At 35.3% G+C, this 19,493-nt stretch overlaps 1 protein-coding gene across 17 annotated transcripts in view; it reads left to right on the top strand.

The window, feature by feature from the left end:
- Positions 1-19,493, top strand: part of cep126 (centrosomal protein 126) — a 37,148-nt gene that overhangs the window by 12,013 nt on the left and 5,642 nt on the right. For 10 of the 17 annotated variants that reach the window (XR_012394082.1, XR_012394078.1, XR_012394077.1 and 7 more), the window contains 9 exons: positions 3,115-3,260; positions 3,399-3,513; positions 5,567-5,753; positions 10,840-12,799; positions 14,752-14,907; positions 15,450-15,571; positions 17,243-17,297; positions 18,334-18,510; positions 18,671-18,735. Coding sequence is in view for 8 of the 17 variants with exons in the window: in XM_021473326.3 (XP_021329001.2) it covers positions 3,115-3,260; positions 3,399-3,513; positions 5,567-5,753; positions 10,840-12,799; positions 14,752-14,907; positions 15,450-15,571; positions 17,243-17,297; positions 18,334-18,510; positions 18,671-18,735 (2,983 nt within the window). In the remaining 9 variants the exon portion in view is untranslated. The remainder of the gene's footprint in view (positions 1-3,114; positions 3,261-3,398; positions 3,514-5,566; positions 5,754-10,839; positions 12,800-14,751; positions 14,908-15,449; positions 15,572-17,242; positions 17,298-18,333; positions 18,511-18,670; positions 18,736-19,493) is intronic. The other 7 variants (XR_012394081.1, XR_012394079.1, XR_012394080.1 and 4 more) reach the window with 1 other exon arrangement.

Here is a 19,493-nt window from a genome sequence, read left to right as displayed (position 1 = left end):
AAACATTACTTTATTATGAATTAATGATGAGTTAATGTATGCACTAATTATGAATTAACTTTAACTACAACATGATTCACATGAGTTCATGTGTGAATAATGGCTACCTTAATTACTTGTTAGTTCATGATTGTTTGTTAATTAATGTATTAATTACCACATTAGTTTATGCTTAATTTAACCATGATGAACTCATGATATGTTAATGTATAATTATGTTGTGACTTTACTTGGAGGGGCACATCATCATTAACCAATTCTTAACTACTCATGAACTCCTTATACACGTCCAACTAGTGAGTTTACACTGAATAACAATAGAAAAGTGTTCTGTCAACATCAACATGAAGAGGAGTTCATAAGTAGTTAAGGATGAGTTAATAGTGATGTGCTCCTCCAAGTAAAGTCATGACATAACTATACATTAACAGCTCATGAGTTCATGTTGGTTACATTTAGCCTAAACTTAAATGTTAATTAATACATTAATTAACAACATGTACTAACAAGTAATTAAGGTATTCACACATGAACTCATGTGACTCATGTTGTACTTAAAGTTAATTCATGATTAGTGCATACCTTAACTCATCATTAATTCATAATAAAGCAATGTTTAGTTTACATATTAATACATCATTATTCATGTACTGTTATTGTAAAGTGTTACCACAAATTCAGATGCTTTCTTGACCCAAAGTTAAAAAAAGTGCTTTAGCAGAAATATATGTGCTGCAATTAAAATACTGCATTCTAAGAGGATTAAATATTAGCTATAAAATTCCTTGTGATAAAAGTAAGTAAAGGTTTATTTATATAGCACCTTTCCCAGACATTAAGTCACAAAGTGCTTTACAATAAGAGAAAAGCAGAAAACAGGTAAAAGAACACAAATCAGTAAAAGAAAACTTTTCAAAACAAATCCAAGTACAGAAACACTAATAATGTTAATTAGAAGCTTGACCAAAAGATGTGTCTTTAAATGCTTTTTTAAAAGTTCAACTGATCCCAGAGTTCACTGTGCCATAAAGGGAGAGAGTTCCAGAGCCTTGGGGCTACAACACAGAAGGCACAGTCACCTTTAGTCTTAAGATGTTTTCTGGGAATGACTAAAAGGTCTTTGACAGAAGACCTCAGAGACTGGCTACATAAGTGGCTACATTAAAAAGAGCATGAATATATAGAGGTGCTTGACCTTGCAGAGCTCTATATGTAATGACCAGAATCTTAAAATTTACTCTAAAGCTAATAGGAAGCCAGTGAAGTGCCTTAAGCACAGGAGTAATGTGTGACCTCCTATTGGTGTTGGTTAAAAGCCTCGCTGCTGCATACTGCACAACTTGCAATTGATGCATGAAAGATTTGTTCAGACAAGTACACAGAACACTACAATAATCCACCCGTGAAGAGACAAAGGCATGGACAAGCAGCTCCATCTCTTTCTTTAAAACAACATTTCTGATTTTTGCAATGTTCCTCACATGTAAAAAGCATGTTCGAACAATAGACTTAACATGGCTATTAAAACATATTGAGAGCAATACTCATCACATGCTTTAAAAATAATTGGTTGTTGTTAGATATTGGGTAGAATATAAACAAACCCAACATTGGGTTAATTTTTTCAATTACGGTTGGTTTGTTCATAGTTGAATCAATGTTGAACTATATAGTGGTTAGTTGACTTTACTTTAAAAATAAAAAGTGAGTTAACCCATTGTACTAAAATTTTTAAGTAAATGAACTACTGCATGTTCTTAATTATAAGAAATAAGGTAAGTCAACTTAACAGTCCAAATCAAATCACTTTTATTGTCACATCATCAGCAACATGTGTGCTATGATGAGTGAAAAGCTTAGGTGCTGGCTCCAGACAGTACAAAAATACAGAAAATACAACGACAGTGCAAAATATAGACAGTGCTAATAAAATGACAGTGCAAAATACAGAAAGTGCAACATACAGACAGTGCAAATACAACAACAGTGCAAAATACAACAGCATGATTTGATTTGATTTGATTTGATTTGATCCCAATGTAACGGCTGGGGGGAGTGACACTCACAACAGAAGGTAGGATCCAAATGCAGGTTTATTCATGCAATGGTCAAATCAGGTACAATCGGGTATATTAAGGCAAATCCAAATTCGTAGTCGTAAATCAGGCAACAGGTCACAAGGCAGGCGGCTAAACAGGAGAACAGGGCTGGGTACTGGGCTAAGGTCTAACACGGAGAAAACAAGACAGGGAACCACGTTGTAATGTCACAGTAAAGCAAACAAGACTCGGCAAACTGGAAGCGTGAATGTGTGGCTTAAGTATGGTGTGATATCAGTCTGTGACAAGGTTCAGCTGGTGATTGCAATCAGGATAGATGAATGAGCAGGCGTGCATGTCTGGGAGCAGTGCGTGTATGAATGTGTAGTCCTAGGGAATGCGGAAATGTAGTCCTGAGAGTTCGTGTGAGAACCAGCGATCTCTGGAAAGCGATCGCTGGTTGTGTGACACCCAAGTACTGCACTTGACTCGATTTAAGTTGAGTCAACTTGGAAAGCTCTGAAGCTAGTTGTCTTACAATTTTAAGTTTAGTGAAAGTTAATCACTCTTTTACAGTGTGGGTTACAACAACCCAGATTCCTTTGGGCAAACATGGAGATGAATTGATTTATTGAAAAACCAAACACATTTTACTTGCACTGCCAGGTTATTTTTCCATGGGTTATTTTATATTAGCTTGTTATTTCGATATTAACGTGTTATGTACTAATGATAGTTCACCCAAAATTGCAAATTTATCATTTAATCACACTTCACTTAATCCAAACAAGTTTGACTATCTTTCTTTTATTGAACACAACAGAATATATTTTGAAGAATGCCAGAAACCTGTAATCATTGACATTCATAGTATTTTTTTCTACTTTAGAAGTCAATGTTTACAGGTTTTCAGATTTCTTCAAAATATCATATTTTGTGTGTTCAACAGAATAAAGAAGCTTAATCAATGGTGAGTAAATAGAGAGTATTTCTTTGATTTTTGAGTAAACTATCCCTTTAATAAGCTGATATATTGGCATGCATGTAAACCGTCTGGCTGTTTTTCTATTTTCAGGGCTCTAGATGAGAAAAGAAAACAGTGGGATGTTCAGGAGCAGAGACTAAGGGAGAATATTCTACAACAGCGCCATCAGCAGGTCCAGGAGGCCACAGAGAACTTCCAAAGAGCTCATCTCCCGCCTTCCCAAAGGAAAAGACCCGGTATGTTCAGTGAAAAGTCAGGTGAACACTAATCCATGTGTTTACATGCACTGTGTTAGTAGTACTATAAGGTCAGTGTGTGTGTTGTAAACAGTCCGTCTGCCATAAACAGTAAATAGGGTGATTTGTGTTCTGCAGCAGCCTTTAAGAGAAGAACACCCAACCTTGACGAAGCACTTCATCATATTCAAGGCAGTCCACTCTTATATACTCATCCATCTCAATTTTGGTCTGGTGCCTCCCCTGTTAGCAGGTACGACATTACTGCCATCACAATATATCATAACGGGCAGAACTATTATAGTCAGCTATTACTAAAACATAAAACTAAAGCCCTTTTATTACATCAAATAAAGTAAATGTTAACTGATATGAAACATTAAAAGCATTTAGCCTATTTTATTGCTGCTACAGAATTTTCAGTGTACATTAAAGGTTCTAATTTAACTTGATAGATTTAAATAACTACTGTAAAAATGGATTCTATTTTAAAATGGTAACACTTATTTTATTCTATAAAGATCATATTTCTTCACAATAAAAAAAAACATTCACACATAAAGAATTTATTTTTCTGAAAGGGATATTTGGCCAGAATAACAAAACTTTTAAGTAGTTTCACCAAATATTGCTTTCTTTATTCTTCTTAAGTTAAAACATTAAAATTTGCTTATCTAAAAAATGTATATACAGTGCTCAGCATATATATAACAACACCCCTCACAAATCTATCTTTTAAATTCATATTTTAAATAGGAAGCTATACAATATTATTATGCATATACATTACATGCCCGTAGCCAGCCTGTTAAAAGAGGAGGTTCTTTTTTCTGAAAAAGTTGACCTTTTTTTGCAGTTATTTGCCTCATTTATTCAATTATGCATTTTAGTGACATTTTAAGAACTAATATTTGCTGGATCAGCTTGTCGGATGGTGATCATAACCACACTTGTTTTAATGCAGCAAAAAAAATTGTAGGAGTGCTCACCAGACTATTTTACTATGAAGTTTTTACATGCAAATTTAGATTCAAACTGTCAGTTAATTCAGTTTTATAAATAGTATTATGAGATTAAGCATTTTAAATAAATAATTGAAAAAAAAGTAAAATACTTATTTTAAATACAATACAATAAAATAAATAAATGTATTATTATTTATCATTTACAAATAGGGATCTGCTAAAATTTATTTTAAATTAAAAACTGCAAACTATGGGCAAATAAAAACTTGCCAGCTCATTCAACTTTCATTCATTCTTTCATTTTCTTTTCGTCTTTGTCCAAAATAATTAATCTGGGGTCGCCACAGCAGAATTTTTATGCAGCACATACCCTTCCAGCTGAAACCCATCACTGGGAAATGAATTTAGCCACTTGAATAATTAAAAATTAAGTTTGTCTTAAATCCTTGTCTTAAATCCTAAAGTTTATGATGGTACAGCAGTCAAAAATGGGATAAATTAGCTCATATAGGGGTCAAATTCTGGAATTTGTCAGTTGGGTGGGGTTCAAAACACCCGAACCCCCCTGGCTATGGGCCTGCATTAGATTAGTCAGTACTGAAGCCAAATCTGGAGCTTATTAAACAAAATAACTTAATGGTCAAAAACTAGTTCACCCAAATTTATATGTGCATTCACACGCATACACTACAGCCAATTTAGCTTATTCAATTCTTATTTTTTGTAACTTGCATTAACCGTGCCTGAGCGTTTCTTTCCTGTCCGCAACCCTTTTCCAAAGTCATCTGGTGAGATACTCTGTAAAAACGGTAATAGGACGGTATTCTGTATTAGCTGTGGCCAAATGTTTATCTACTGCTAAATGATATTGTCACGTTTTCTCCTGTTTAAAGGATAGTAAGGGAGGGTAGAATTATTGTTTTATTTACAGAACTTTATTTTCGGTTTAGGTAAGAGATCTAATATTAGGTAGCATACTCTTTTGTTTGTTGTTTTGGCCTTTTGTTCCCTTGTTTTGATATTGGAAATATTTATGTTAATAAATCTGTTACCCCTTTTCGACAACTTGGCCTGTCTGTATGTGCTTGGGGAACAGTAAAGAGGACTCTGGGTGACCTCTTTTAATAGACGGTCTTCCTTATCCTTATTTGCGTAGCGAGGTGCTTCTGCTACGTAACAAACAGAAGAAAGACAATCATAAAAGTTTATAACCACTTATGTGTGCGTAAATGCTGAAGAAATCTTTATTTTTAGGTGACCTATCCCTTCATGCTGCATTTTTTGTATCAGAGGTACAAAACTAATAAAGTTCATCATCACAATGCCTACGCTTTATTTCAGGAGCTGCACACCCTCGCCTAAGCCTTCAGGGGGCGCTCGTCACCTGCGTGCCTTATCAGCAGCAGAGGCCTACACCAAACTCCTGCAGGAGAAGAGCCTGAGTAACTTCCAGAACCACCAGACGTTCTTCCTCAATGATCAGAAAGAGAGCCAGACTCTTTTGAGAGAAAAAGAGCAAGATCCACAGGTTAATACATACGCTTCAAAACATACACATCAATTTAAAGGTAATAAGGGATAGCTCACCAAAAAATGAAATAACTGTCACCATTTACTCATCATCACACACTTGTTCCCAACCTGTTTGACTTTCTTTTTCCTGTTGAATACAAAAGAAGATATTTTGAAGAATGTTAGAAACTGCTAACCATTGGCATCTATAGTAGGAAAAACGAAAACTGTGAAAGTCAGTGGTTACCGCACAATGATAATGAACTGTCCCTTTATATACGCTGACAGATAATGTCAATTAAGGGCGGCATGGTGGTTCAGTGGTTAGCACTGTCACCTCACAGCAAGAAAGTCACTGGTTTAAGTCCCGGGTGGGCCAGTTGGCATTTCTGTTTGGAGTTTATCCCCGTGTTGGCATGGGTTTCCTTCAGGTGCTACGGTTTCCCCTACAGTCCAAAGACATATGCTGTGGGTGAATTGGATTAACTAAAATTGGTCTTTGTGTAATCAAAGTGTTAATGTGAGTGTGTATTGGTGTTTCCCAGTACTGGATTGTTGCTGGAAAGGCATCTGCTGCATAAAACATACGCCAGGAGTTGTCGGTTCATTCTGCTGTGGCAACCTCTGATAAATCAAAGACCAAACTGAAGGAAAATGAATGTATGAATTTTGTGAATTATTTAGAAATATGTCATTTTGAAATGAAATTTTTAACAGCGCATGATTGTAATTCGATTCAGTTTAATTCAAGTTAGTTTGTATATCATTTATCATTTCAAAGCAGTTTTATACTTTACAATTAAAAATAATAAATAAGGCCTGGAAAGTTCTTAAAAACAAACATGAAAGTGCTTGAATTAGAATTGTAATAAAAAAGATTATGGTGTTATTTCAACAATTGTCTTGTTCTGATGTCAAAAACAGAACAAAAAAAGGAAGAAATTCTTCATTTAAAAATCTTTAATTAATAGTAATGCAACAATTATGCACTTTTTTTTATATTTTAGAAACCGCATCTGAATATTATCAGTATTGAATTCAACTAATTTATTAAAATTCATTGAAAATGAACTCTGAAATTTTTTATGTAAATATTAAGGGCCCTATCATACACTCGGCGCAATAAGGCGCAAGACGTGTTTGATACGATGTGTTGCTATTTTCAGACCAGCGTAACACTAATTTTCCCACTTTGCAATACGTTGTTTAAATAATAAATCCATTTGCGTCACTTTGTAAACTTGTGCTATTGTGCGCCTTAAACACGTACATATTGCTTAATATTGTGTGTATTGCTTAATACACACAGGATATACAGCAATACATCAATATGTTTACAAATGAAAAAGAATTAAAGGATTAAAATATTACAAAAATGATTACTTTCTACACAAATATAAAAACCACCATCTCCATGCATTCTTCATCTCGGGTTTTTTTTTTTTTTTCAGTTTATTCATGACAGTTTGCTTTTGTATAATGTTATTATTAGTAGTAATAGTATTTATTATATGCATATTTATATTTCTTTTAATAAAAACAAGTTTAGATTTGTCCTCCTGTCGGGTTTTAGAGATGTATGCATCACCATATGGGGGGCATGGATATTAGAACTGAATTTAGAAATAGTTTTGAAGCAAATCCTTGCGCTTAACAAACTAAATTAAATAAATAGGCTGATGGATGTCAGTGGAGTGCGTACAACATTGTTCTTTTATTCGTAAAAGTAAAGAAGAGAAAGTAAAGAGGCCGAATGGGGAAAGTTCATTCTTTATCTTTGGCAGATGGTCTGTTTAATTGTTTTCTCGCTAGTGAAGCTTTCAGTTTTTCCTCTATCAAAGTCACCATGTAAATAACAAATGCGCCATGGTGTGATGCAACTGACTCTTAAAGGGAATGGGAGATGAGACTCTGATTGGTTTAATGCACGGTATGCTCAAAACACACATATAACTCAATAAGTGAATAAGCACAACCCTGTTAGACCATGCGCCGGGGCACAGATTGTATTTTTACGTCCTTAAAATAGCAAAAGTGGATTCGGACACACCCTTAATGCTTTTGCGCCATGAACTTTAGACTTTGCACCTAGATCAGTAAAATAGAGCCCTACGGGTAAGTGAAATGGTAAATACTGTAAGAACTTTCATGATGCTGCGTTTGCTGTGATACGAATTACAAAAGTGCTTGATTTAAATTAATAGTACTTTAACAATAAAGTTCTTGTGTTCATGAAAGAACCCTGAAGTAATATCCATATTGCAGAAATTAACAGTTCCGGAATGATACAGCCAACCAGGTGTTTAGTGCTCAAGATGAATAAAACATTATTAAAGGGATGATTACATTCTGTGATCATGAATACAATATAAGGAATATTTCTAATTTTTATAGGTGATTTATAGTCTAATTGTGATCAGCTTCCTGGTGCAAGTGATTCACTGGGCCGTGATTGTGTATGATGAAAGAAGCCTTTTTTACAAATTTGCTTAAGGAGTTTGTGTAGGTTTTAAGATTCAAATCCAACTGTTGGGGGAGGGGGTGAAAAAGACATTGTAATTTTAGCCCAAGGCTCCTCCTGCCACAACACGCTGCTGCATCTTCTGAACAAACTGAGGTGTTTAAAGAGATGAGATCACACAAACGCATATTAAAAACACAGATACACATTCCGCGATCTTTACCTCAAACAAACATTCTTTCACTCTCACACACTTAGTTTATGTCCTCTTCCAGCTGGAATGTTACCTGCTCTGGCTTGTAGCCAACACATAATTTAATACAGTGAACTGTGAACAGAGCAGGATGCACAGAGTAATAACCCTATTTATAGGATAGATCTTTGGCTCAGGTCTTCTTGGAAATGTGTTCTATCCTGTGCACAAATGTCGTCAGACTTTTGAAATACCCTTCGATGCCCGTGACCATTGTGCACTGGCTGTCATTGGTTTTCCTTCTGGAAATTCGGTTAGCTATTATATTTTGTATTATATATTGCTGAGGCTTTCTGGTGCAGATGCAAAATTATAAATCCTTAAAACTTCGTTCCTCCTGCATAAATGTAGATTTGTCCTTGCTGTATGTAAAATGTAGAAAAATATAATATATTAGCTTTTATTCCAGTTTTCTATTTTATTTTATTTTGTCATATTTTGTATATTTGAGGTTTTAAAAAAAAATTTCAAGCAATTTAATTGATAAATTTACAAATAATTTATATTTCAAATAAATTCTGATTATTTTTGTCGATTAACTGTCTTTTCATTTGTTAATTCTGAAAAAAAAATAGTTTCCACAAAAATAATAAGCTTTAAACACAGTTATAAAAATAATAGCTTAATCAGCCCCAATCTGTATAGAAATCTGATATATGGCAATATATGCAAATTACATATAATATACAAATTTTTGTTTGGATTTCACATTCAAAATACACTACCGGTCAAAAGTTTGGGGTCAGTATCACTCTAAAATTAATTATTATGATTATTTATTCATTCATTCATTTATTTTCGGCTTAGTCCCTTTATTTATCTGGGGTAGCCACAGCAGAGTGAATCACCAACTTATCCAGCCCTATTTATAGGATAGGGTGCTACCTTCTGCGCCCCCGTGATGCCCATTATTATGAGTTATTTTTATCATTATTAATATTGTTATTATTAATGGTAATAGTAATAAAAACAATAATGACTGGAGTTTCATTTGAAACTATATTTGAAATTATGTACAATAAGAAAGCAGTTATTTAAACTTTTAATAAATATTTAACAATTCAACATTTTTTACATTTAATAAATGCTCCCTCGATGAACATAATAATAATTGAAAAAAATGACCCCATACTTTTCACTGGTAGTGTATATTTCAAAATATTGAGAAAAAAAGAGATACTTTAAATATATATTTTTTTCAACCATTGAATTTACAAATATGTTCATGAATGATCAAATGTATTAGCTTTACTTCATATATACAGTTGAAGTCCGAATTTTTAACCCCCTGAATTATTACCCCCGTTTATCTTTTCCCCAATTTCTGTTTAACGAAAAGAAGATTTTTTCAACACATTTCTAAACATAATACTTTTAACAACTCATCTCTAAAAACTGAATTATTTTATCTTTGTCAAGATGACAGTAATTAATATTTAACTAGATATTTTTCAAGACACTTCTGTATAGCTTAAAGTGACATTTAAAGGCTTATTTATTCAATAACTTGGTTAATTAGGCAAGTTATTGTATAATGATGGTTTGTTCTGTAAACTATCGAAAAAGCTTAAAGGGGATAATAATTTTGACCATTAAATATCAAATGTGTAAAATGTTTTTTTTTATTAAACACTGCTTTTATTCTAGCTGAAATAAAACAAATAAGACTTTCTCTAGAAGAAAAAATATTATCAGACTTACTGTGAAAATTTCTTTGCTCTGTTAAACATAATTTGGGAAATATAAAAAAAATTTAAAGAGAGGGGTAATAATTTTGATTTCAACTCTGTGTGTGTGTGTGTGTGTGTGTGTGTGTGTGTGTGTGTGTGTGTGTGTGTGTGTGTGTGTGTGTGTGTGTGTGTGTGTGTGTGTGTGTGTGTGTGTGTGTGTTTGTGTGTGTGTGTGTGTGTGTGTGTGTGTGTGTGTGTGTGTGTGTGTGTGTGTGTGTGTGTGTATATATATATATATATATATATATGGGAAAACAACGTGTCAAATGAGAATTGAGACATGGGATTTCAATAAGAATGGATGAGAATGGATTTAAATTTTTAAATCTATTAAAATAAGAACATATTTTACTTTATACAATTTTATTGTTTTAGCGTATATCTAGTTAAACAGATGCACCCTTGGTAAGCATAAAACATATCTATCATATACATTAAAAGTCTTATCGACCCCATTGATCTGTCTTTCTATTCATTGTAAAAAGTTGTTGCTGGAACTGACATTATTTCCCTTACAGTTAAAGATTAACTGACTATGTGTTATTTTCTATCCCTCTGCAGCTTGAATGCAACATGATCTCTAAAAAGCACTCAGTCTGTCAATATCAGTGCATAAGTGCTCTAATGTTTTTTTTTTTTTTTTCGTATTGATTTTCAGGAGTATCTTGATACCCCATGTAGTGAGACAGAGAGTCTGTCTAGTCTGGACAGCTTAGAGAACGGAGACCCTCAGAAGAGCCATGACACTCTACCGGTTTGTAGCTCACAGCAAAGCACCACCTGTGCCCAGTCTTTCTACAATCCATTGGATAACCCTAAGCTTCAAGAATCCAACTGTCTTCCATCACCATTGAGACCATCTCACCCTGCCTCTTCCATAGCTAAGAGTTTCCTGGAGGAGATTTTAAACAAGGAAAGTGATCTCGCTGTTAACTCACATTCACTAAGGTATTATGAGTCAGCAGAGAAAAGCCGGAATCTCCAAAATCTCACGCAACACAGATTTGACAACTTGAAGGACCAATCACAGGCTTTCGACGCCCATGGTTGCCAAAAAGAATTGACTCAGCAGGACTTAGTGGCTAATTCAGAACATATGACTCACGATAATGACAGGAACGCTCAAGGGAACATTTTGAAAGACAAAGGAACTGCGGTTGCCCACTGCAAAACACAAGCCTTGCCAGATACCACACCCCTGGAATTCTCAAGTCTGACTAAAGACTTAAAGTCAGAATCCCAACAGCAGACAAGAGCCCTTGAGGAAAAGTATGCTAAACATTCATCAGTAATGCAGACCAGTCTTCCAACGGGCAGATGCAAACACAGCAACAGTCCAATTGAAGCCTTTTCAAGCTCAAATGCCCGTCTTAGCATAACATATCAGACTGACCTGAGTTCCCCAAACTTACAACAAACAGAAGCAGTGAGTTCTTTACAGTTGCAAAAACACAAACCATATGTAGATGAAGCCCCCAGGCTCAAAGCAGAATCCAAACCACTGTGCATAGAGGAAGCTATAGGCATAGATCCTAAAAATGAAACGGATGTCACCAAATTGGCAAAAGCCGGAATGTTGAAGTCTTCCACAGGCACAGAGGAACCTAACAGAACACCTGCAGACCCCGTGACCCATTGTGCGCCAAACAACGTCAGATTCTTGAAAGGAATTCTTAAAAACCATTTAAAATCCAAATCCGCAAACGTCAAATTCACGTACACCCCTAGCCATTTGCTTTTCACCAAGGAAGTGGCCATTTTAATCCGGGACAGCGTAGAGCTGGCAAGGGCAAAACTCAATGAGCCTGAGAAAAAACGAAATATTAAGAAGAAACTGCGTTGGTTTGATGAAGTACATAGAGTTGAGGGGGAGGAACGAGTGTTTGGCGACCCCAACAGACATGCTAACCTGCCTCAACAAACCCATAAACAGCTTTCTGCAGATCACTCGGACCATGTGAATTTACTCACAGGGGTATCAAAGAACATCTCCAGTAAGACCTCTGCTGTCCCTGCTGGGCCCCAATCCACTAGACATGCCTGGGCAGATGTAGGGCCCCAAGAAAGCCGTGCACAGGAGCATATCAAGGAGCCCACCTCTCAAAAAAGATCCCTCTGCATTGGGGGCCCAAGGACTCCCCGGAGAGTGCGCTCAGCCAGAGTCTCCTCGTGTCCCGTTACCTCCCGGGCCAGGAAGGGCACTATCATCAGGCCCCAATCTGCCAGAGAAGCACAACATGTGGCCAAGACCCAAGGGAAAAGCTTGGTACCTCGCCCCCCTCCAAAACCTGAAGTGGCGGAGGTTGACCTAGCTGAGTGTCCCGTGTACATTTCCAAGGCCGATGAAGGTGTACAGACAATGTACAAAGATGCTCCAGATCTCCAGAATGTAGTTTCTCCGCCTGTCCTCAGAACAGATGGTATCTGTGCTCCAGCGCCACTTTGCTATACCTACAGCCACGAGGCGGGCGTCTGTTCTCTCTCCCCTCCAGATGCCCTTGCAGACAGTGGCAGGCGCAGGTGTGGAGAGAATGGGATCTGTTTGGACCGGACTCCAACAGATGAAGAGATTGCACTTCTTTGGCATGGAGTTCGAAGTGCTCTCGCCAGCAAAGACGGTAAAGATGAATCCCAAACTCTGCATTTTTCTACTTACACCAAGTTGAGCAACCTTTTAAACAGTTGAAACAGTCAGTTAATAGCATAAAAGGAAATTACAAACAATAGAATAAATAAAATAGAAAAAGATGCAAATAAATTAAACAAAAATACATAATAGCTAATATGTTTTTATCTATATTTAACTTGCCATGAAATGGCCTATGTTGCTTATGTGGCAATAAATAATAAAAATAATAGCTTTAAAGAAATTGAATCAAGCAATCTAATCTTATTTAATTTTTTTCTTCACTGTATGAATTAAAAATACACTGAATCCTCTTAGTAAAGTTACTATAATTGTTTAGCAAAGAAAAGTGAATCAATCTTTCATTTTCTTGTGATACTTTCTAGGCATGGCTTGTAAGATTCTAACCGTATGATAACCTTGGATAAAAATATCACTGTATTGTGATTACTGCTCTAAAATATATTCTTTTTAAATGTCTGGGTAAAAAACAAGAACTTTTTACTACTTTGAACACAACGACTGCGTCCGAAATGGCATACTTATATTCTATATAGTGCGCTAAAAACAGTATGAAAGCTGAGTTATATGTCCGAATTCAAAGAAATCGAAAAACAGGATGCGAGAAGTACCAGATGACCTACTACTTCCGACGGGATTTGAAGTGCGCATCTGATGGACGCTACACTATCTCATGATGCACCACGAGAGAAATCATGAATGGGAGTGAAGCTGGTGTTTCCCGTGAACATGATAAAACGGCGGATGTAGTACAACCGAGCTTCATTCATACCACTCAAATTCATAACGTACTTTTCTATTTGTTGAGTTGTAAATAACAATTCAAATGCAGTACAAGAATGCAGATTTTGAATGTAGCCAATATTTTTTTTTTTTATTTCGCAGTATTGTGATTACCACTCTAAAATATATTCTTTTTATATGTCTGTGTAAAAAACAAAAACTTTTTTCCCCTTTGAACACAATACATTTTAATTTGAGAAAGTTTTAAATATTGTGGAACAGTAACATGTCAGGCTAAATAATTTAAATGAATCATTGACTTCTGTTGTCTTTGTTAGTTGCAAAAACTGATTTTTTTTACAATTTAAAATGGCTCCTTTGGATATCTTTCTGCTGGAGAGATATTGTTGTCCTAAAGCATAACCAAAAAAGTATTTTACACATACCGTAGGAACGGTAAAACAGAAAATGTTTTCAAAGGTTTTAAAACCTTGACTTTTCCTGACCACTGTATATCTTGAAAACAGTTATCATCCCATGCCTAGATCCGTTACACCCCTAGTTGGAACACTCCTTAACAAGTTTCAGCAAATATTAATATCATTAGCAACTATTTATTACCTCAGTATTACTGTGCTTTTTATTCTTTGCAAACATCACATTTCGGAAATAATTGCTTTCCTGCTGTGGAGAAACATTTTCAATAGGTTTCTTTCTACAGACAAGGAACATTTCAGCCACATATTACAAAACCAACAGTCATGAATGGTCGGCTTCTCATGAACTTTCCCTGCACCTTGTCATATAGTCAAATCAGAGTCGATTGAAAGAACTGAGCTCCCTTTGTGGGTCGGCAAGTTCAGCAGCTTTGTTTGAGCTATTAGAGGGATATTTTTCTAGAGTTTTTGGAATAGTGTTTTTTGGTGTTGGATCAATAGAGTGTGTTTTCTTTGGCCCTCAGCTCAGCGCTGCACCACTTGGGATTACTACTTGGTTGAAATTGATCCATTTAATGATGGACTGTTGCTCCTCAGGGGTCAATTATTTTTTTATAACATCAGGAAAAGTCGTTGTTTTGTCGACATAGACCTCAAGAACAGGAGAAGTGGCTTTCATACTTCGGGACCTTTAAGTTGAACTGTCTTCTTTCTTTTTTTGTCTTTTTTGTGTTCCTCTCTCTCTCCTTCTGAATTGATTTAGGTGACCCTCAAAGTTTTCTGGCTCACAATGGCCCGTTGTCTCCTTCGCCTCAAGTCTGTGCCAGTCTGTCCCATGTTACCATCAATGGTGATAGTCTGATCAATGGTGTCAAAGGATCCTCAAGAATGGGGGGCTTTTTCTTGTCTTCCTCTAATGGTAAGGCTCTATAGGTTTATTTAATTAATGATGTCAAAGGGCATTCAGTGTCCAAAAAGCTAGGTCATTTCCACCTGCCAGCTCATAATGTGATCAAATTGCTTATTGTTTCACTAGAGTTGTTTAAATTCACTTAAAGGAACAGTTGACCCAAAACAGAAAAGTCTGTCATCATTTACTCACCCTTCACTTGTCCCAAACCTGAGTGACTTTTTTTTCTGTTGAGCACAAAAGAAATAAATATTTTAAAGAAAGCTAGAAATTGGCAACCATTGACTTCAATAGTGTTGTTGTTTTTTTTTACTATGGATGTCAATGGTTTTTCAGCTTCAAAATAACTTCATTTTTGTTCAACTAATTAAAGAAACTTTGGGTTCTCTTGATGGTGAGTACATTTTCATTTTTGGGCGAGCTATCCTTTTAAATCCACAGAGCTTACTTATGTCCGTACCTCAAGAGGTTAAGCTTTAGATACTCTGGTGTAATAGCCTATCTTTGAGATAAATTGGTCTGCTAATCGGTGAGTTTCTGCTATTAATTAGTGAGAAGTCCTATAAGGAGACAGGCTATGGAGAGTAACATGGTGAAGAACCGAGTTCCAGTGGAAAACAGCAGAATCCAAACTACAGGAGCAACACAGAGAAAACCCAGCATTTCTTATCAGGTGAACATGCACGTTGTGGATATTGACAGTAAATATTATCACAATATGTTTGGGGATTTTGTTTGTATAACGATAATTAAATTATATTAGTGTTTTTGTGGCATGTTAAAGGAACACTCCACTTTTCGAAGGCTTGTTTTGGGTTAAACGGTCAAGTTATACAACTTTTGAATGCATTCAGGTGATATCCGGGTTTATTGAAAGCAATTTTAGCTTAGCTTACCTTAGCATAGATCATTGAACTGGATTAGACCATTAACATCTCAATCAAAACAATAATAATTTTTCTATTTAAGCTTGACTGTTTTGTAGGTTTATTGTGTACTAAAACTGACGTAAAATGAAAAGTAATAGGAAATATACTCTCATCCCAGCATAATAATCTTAAGCCATACTATGGCTGCAGCAGGTGCAATGATATTATACAGCTCCTGAAATCAGTCCCCAGCTTGGTAACCTAAGGCAGTGTGATGAGCCAATTGCACAGGGAGCATGTTGCATAACATAATTTCTCCTGCTGCAGAGTGTTATTTTAAATGACAGATAAATATGACACTACAGGGTATCTGTGGGGTCTTAAAATGTCTTAATTTCAAAAACCAAAAAATTCAGTAAATCCAGTCAAATATTGGGTTGTAAGCCTTAATTCATTTTAAATGGGTGCTAATTTTCCTATGTCCATGTAAAGCTATACCCAATTGGGCCAGCACTCATCCAATCACTAACAATATATTTCAACAAAAAGTTTAAGAAACATTTATTTATTAACTCTATTTACTTATTAACATAGTTTAATTATCTTCCTTATAATAATATTTGTTTTTAATGTTTTAAAGGTTTTACTTTGGGTATTTAAAAAGTCTTTAGCGTTTAGCCTTGTGTAAGTCTGAAATTTCATTCATTCATTCATTTTCTTTTCACCTTAGTCCCTTTGTTATGATATGAGGTCGCCACAGTGGAATGAATCATCAACTAATCCAGAATGTTTTACACAGTCGTTCTCTTCCTACTGCAAACAATCACTGGGAAACAAACACACACTCTCATTCACACTCGTACAATACGGACAATTTAGCTTACCCAATTCACCTGTAGCGCATGTTTTTGGATTTATGGGGGAAACCAGAGCACCCGGAGGAAACCCACACAAACACGGGGATAACATGCAAACTCCACACAGAAATGCCAACTGACCCAGCCAGGGCTCGAACCGGCTATCTTCTTGATGTGAGGTGATTGTGCTACCCTCTGCGCCACTATGATGCCCAAATTTTATTCATTATGGTCTTAAAAAGTCTTAAATATGTCTTGATAAAATCTGTAGAAACCCTGCATTAAAAATGTGAGTAGTTGGTGGCATAATCCTGCCTTAATGTGTGATTCATGGAATAATTCTGTCACAAAACACTTCCTATCACTTTCTATTTTAACAAATCATTTAAATAAAGAAAATTAATTCAGGAACAAATCATTACAATGTTTCTCTTAGATGCATAAATGTCCTGCTCCAGCTTTGTATGGGTTGATTGAGAAGCACTGCTCTAGTTAATTAAGTGTGTGCGTGTGTGTTTGTATGAGTGTGTTGTGTGTGATGACATTTTAGCTTTGTTTGAGTAATCGATGATGCTTTTGGCATCGTTTTTGTTCATTAACTATTCATTTTTTTAACAGGTCACTGTGCCAACTCACCATCTAAATAAAAATGGTCATGCAGTAGACAGTGAAGGTAATTATAATGCAAATTGAATCAATGTATATCAATATATTATACCCTGTTATACCGATACATTTACAAATGTAATAACAATTACAACAGGGCATAATCGGGCAAGAAAGATTTTTAAGCATGTGAATCATTATGTTATCTCATGTAATTTATAATTTGAGGTGCAGAATAATTTTAAGAAACATTGAACAACCAAAATGAAACCCTTATTTCAAATTCTCATGTAAAGTAATAGTAAAGTTTATTTACATAGCACAATAATCTTGAGTTTTGCATCGACCAAAGTACTGAACAAAACCAACAAAACAAATTCTAATATAATAGAATAAAAACAACAATAAAAGTTGTGATATAATCATAGTATTACCATGTTCTGTTATTACTTCTGTTATTATTAAACAATCTGAGAAATTGTTATTCATATACCTTGACAGATCATAGTGTCCATAGTTGTCAGAATCCAAATAAAGTATAATAATTTTAGTACCATTTGACTACACATTATATAAATGGCTTGTTTAATGGCTTATTTAGTTAATTAATATATTTTTAAATATTAATAATAAATTTATTCTCTTTTTTATTCATTGCTCCATTCCTTTATTCATTAATTTTAATAATATTTGCAATTTTTGCTTGTATTTAAAAGTCTACTGCTTTATCTACTATTTTTACTACTTTATCTTTTTATTTATACTATAATAAAATATATTATAAATAACCTTTTTTACTGCAATATATTTTTTTAAATAATAAGTTTCTGTGATTACAAAGTGGATATCTTTTCCTAATTTTACAGCATGGTTACTCCCAGTCTTTAGTGTCACACCATCCTTCAGAAACCATTAAAAAACATTTATTATAAAGTTAAAGAGCTTAAAACAATTCTGCTGTGCTTAATATGCTTGTTTAAACTGTAATGTATTTTCTTCTTGGTCATTTGATTCATTTATTTAATGTACCATTAATCTATTGTGACATTATAGTAATTTTTTGTTGTATAAAAATATACACTTATGCTATTTTTTTGTAACAGGCCCAGAGGTATCAGACGGTGCTCATGAAGTTGTGGATTGTCCTCAAGCCCATAAGTCCTACATTGGTTCGACGGTTCCTCAGAACCAGAGAACACATTCCCTCAACATCGGCGCTCTGTCGCTGGAGGAGCAGAAGATCCTGCAGTCCCTCGAGAGACTCAATCAGCGCCTGCAATGTCAGCTTCACTTTAAACTGTGTACATTTAGTAGAACAGCTTTTAATTTGGCCCTGTGTGTGTGCATTTCCTGTTCTGATGTTTTCAAAACATCAACAGCTGTGTTTGCTGGCACATCTAGCAGCTCATGTGACTTGATAACTTCTGCTTGATTTAACAGATGTGCAAGATACAGCTGCTGGAAACCCAACAGTGAGGGGCATCTTTGCTTTGGGTCCCGCATTCGTGAGTATTTAATTTATGAATAGAAGTATTTCCTTTACTGTAATGTATGTAATTAATTTTGCTTACTCTTTGCCACATTAAATGTACATTTGATATTAGGGATGTAACAATATTGTAAATACCGTCATACCGCAATAGTAATTTTTTTCAATATTACCGTAGGCGCATGACTCAATAAAACTATATTTCAGAGAAAAGTTTGCTTAAGCGAATGAAGCGAACGGGAGGTAGTGGGAACTACAATTCCCATCAGCCTAGGCGTGGCCATCATCCTTTGCGGTCTGTTGTCACTACAGATCCAGTAATGCAGAAATGGAGTGTGTTGAAAAAGAGCTGGAAATGATCGAACCTAAAGCGGGTTTTAAATCGGATGTGTGGAAGCATTTCGGTTTCTTTCCAAAAAAATACGAAAAAGGAGAAAAGGTGACAGACAAAGAAAAAAACAATATGCAGGCACTGCCAGACTGTGGTGAAATATAAGTCGGGGAATTCGACTAAAAACAGTCATGGGGACTGCAGAACACAGCACACTTGTTAGATTGATGCAGACATTGACTTGTACCGCAAAGAGACCTCTATCTTACTCATGGCTTGTCCTCTCAAGTGGTGGAAAGACAATGCACAACGTAACCCACTGCTGTCAACCTTGGCTAAATCATATCTTTCTGTCCCAGAAACCTCAGTCCCCAATGAGAGGGTTTTTTTCTGTTGCAGGGGACATACCCAGAGATCCCAGCTTTTGCCAGATTATAGTTATA

Source organism: Danio rerio, chromosome 18 (genome assembly GCF_049306965.1).
Source record: "Danio rerio strain Tuebingen ecotype United States chromosome 18, GRCz12tu, whole genome shotgun sequence".
Lineage (NCBI taxonomy): Eukaryota > Metazoa > Chordata > Actinopteri > Cypriniformes > Danionidae > Danio > Danio rerio.
This window is presented reverse-complemented; position numbering and strand designations above follow the sequence as displayed.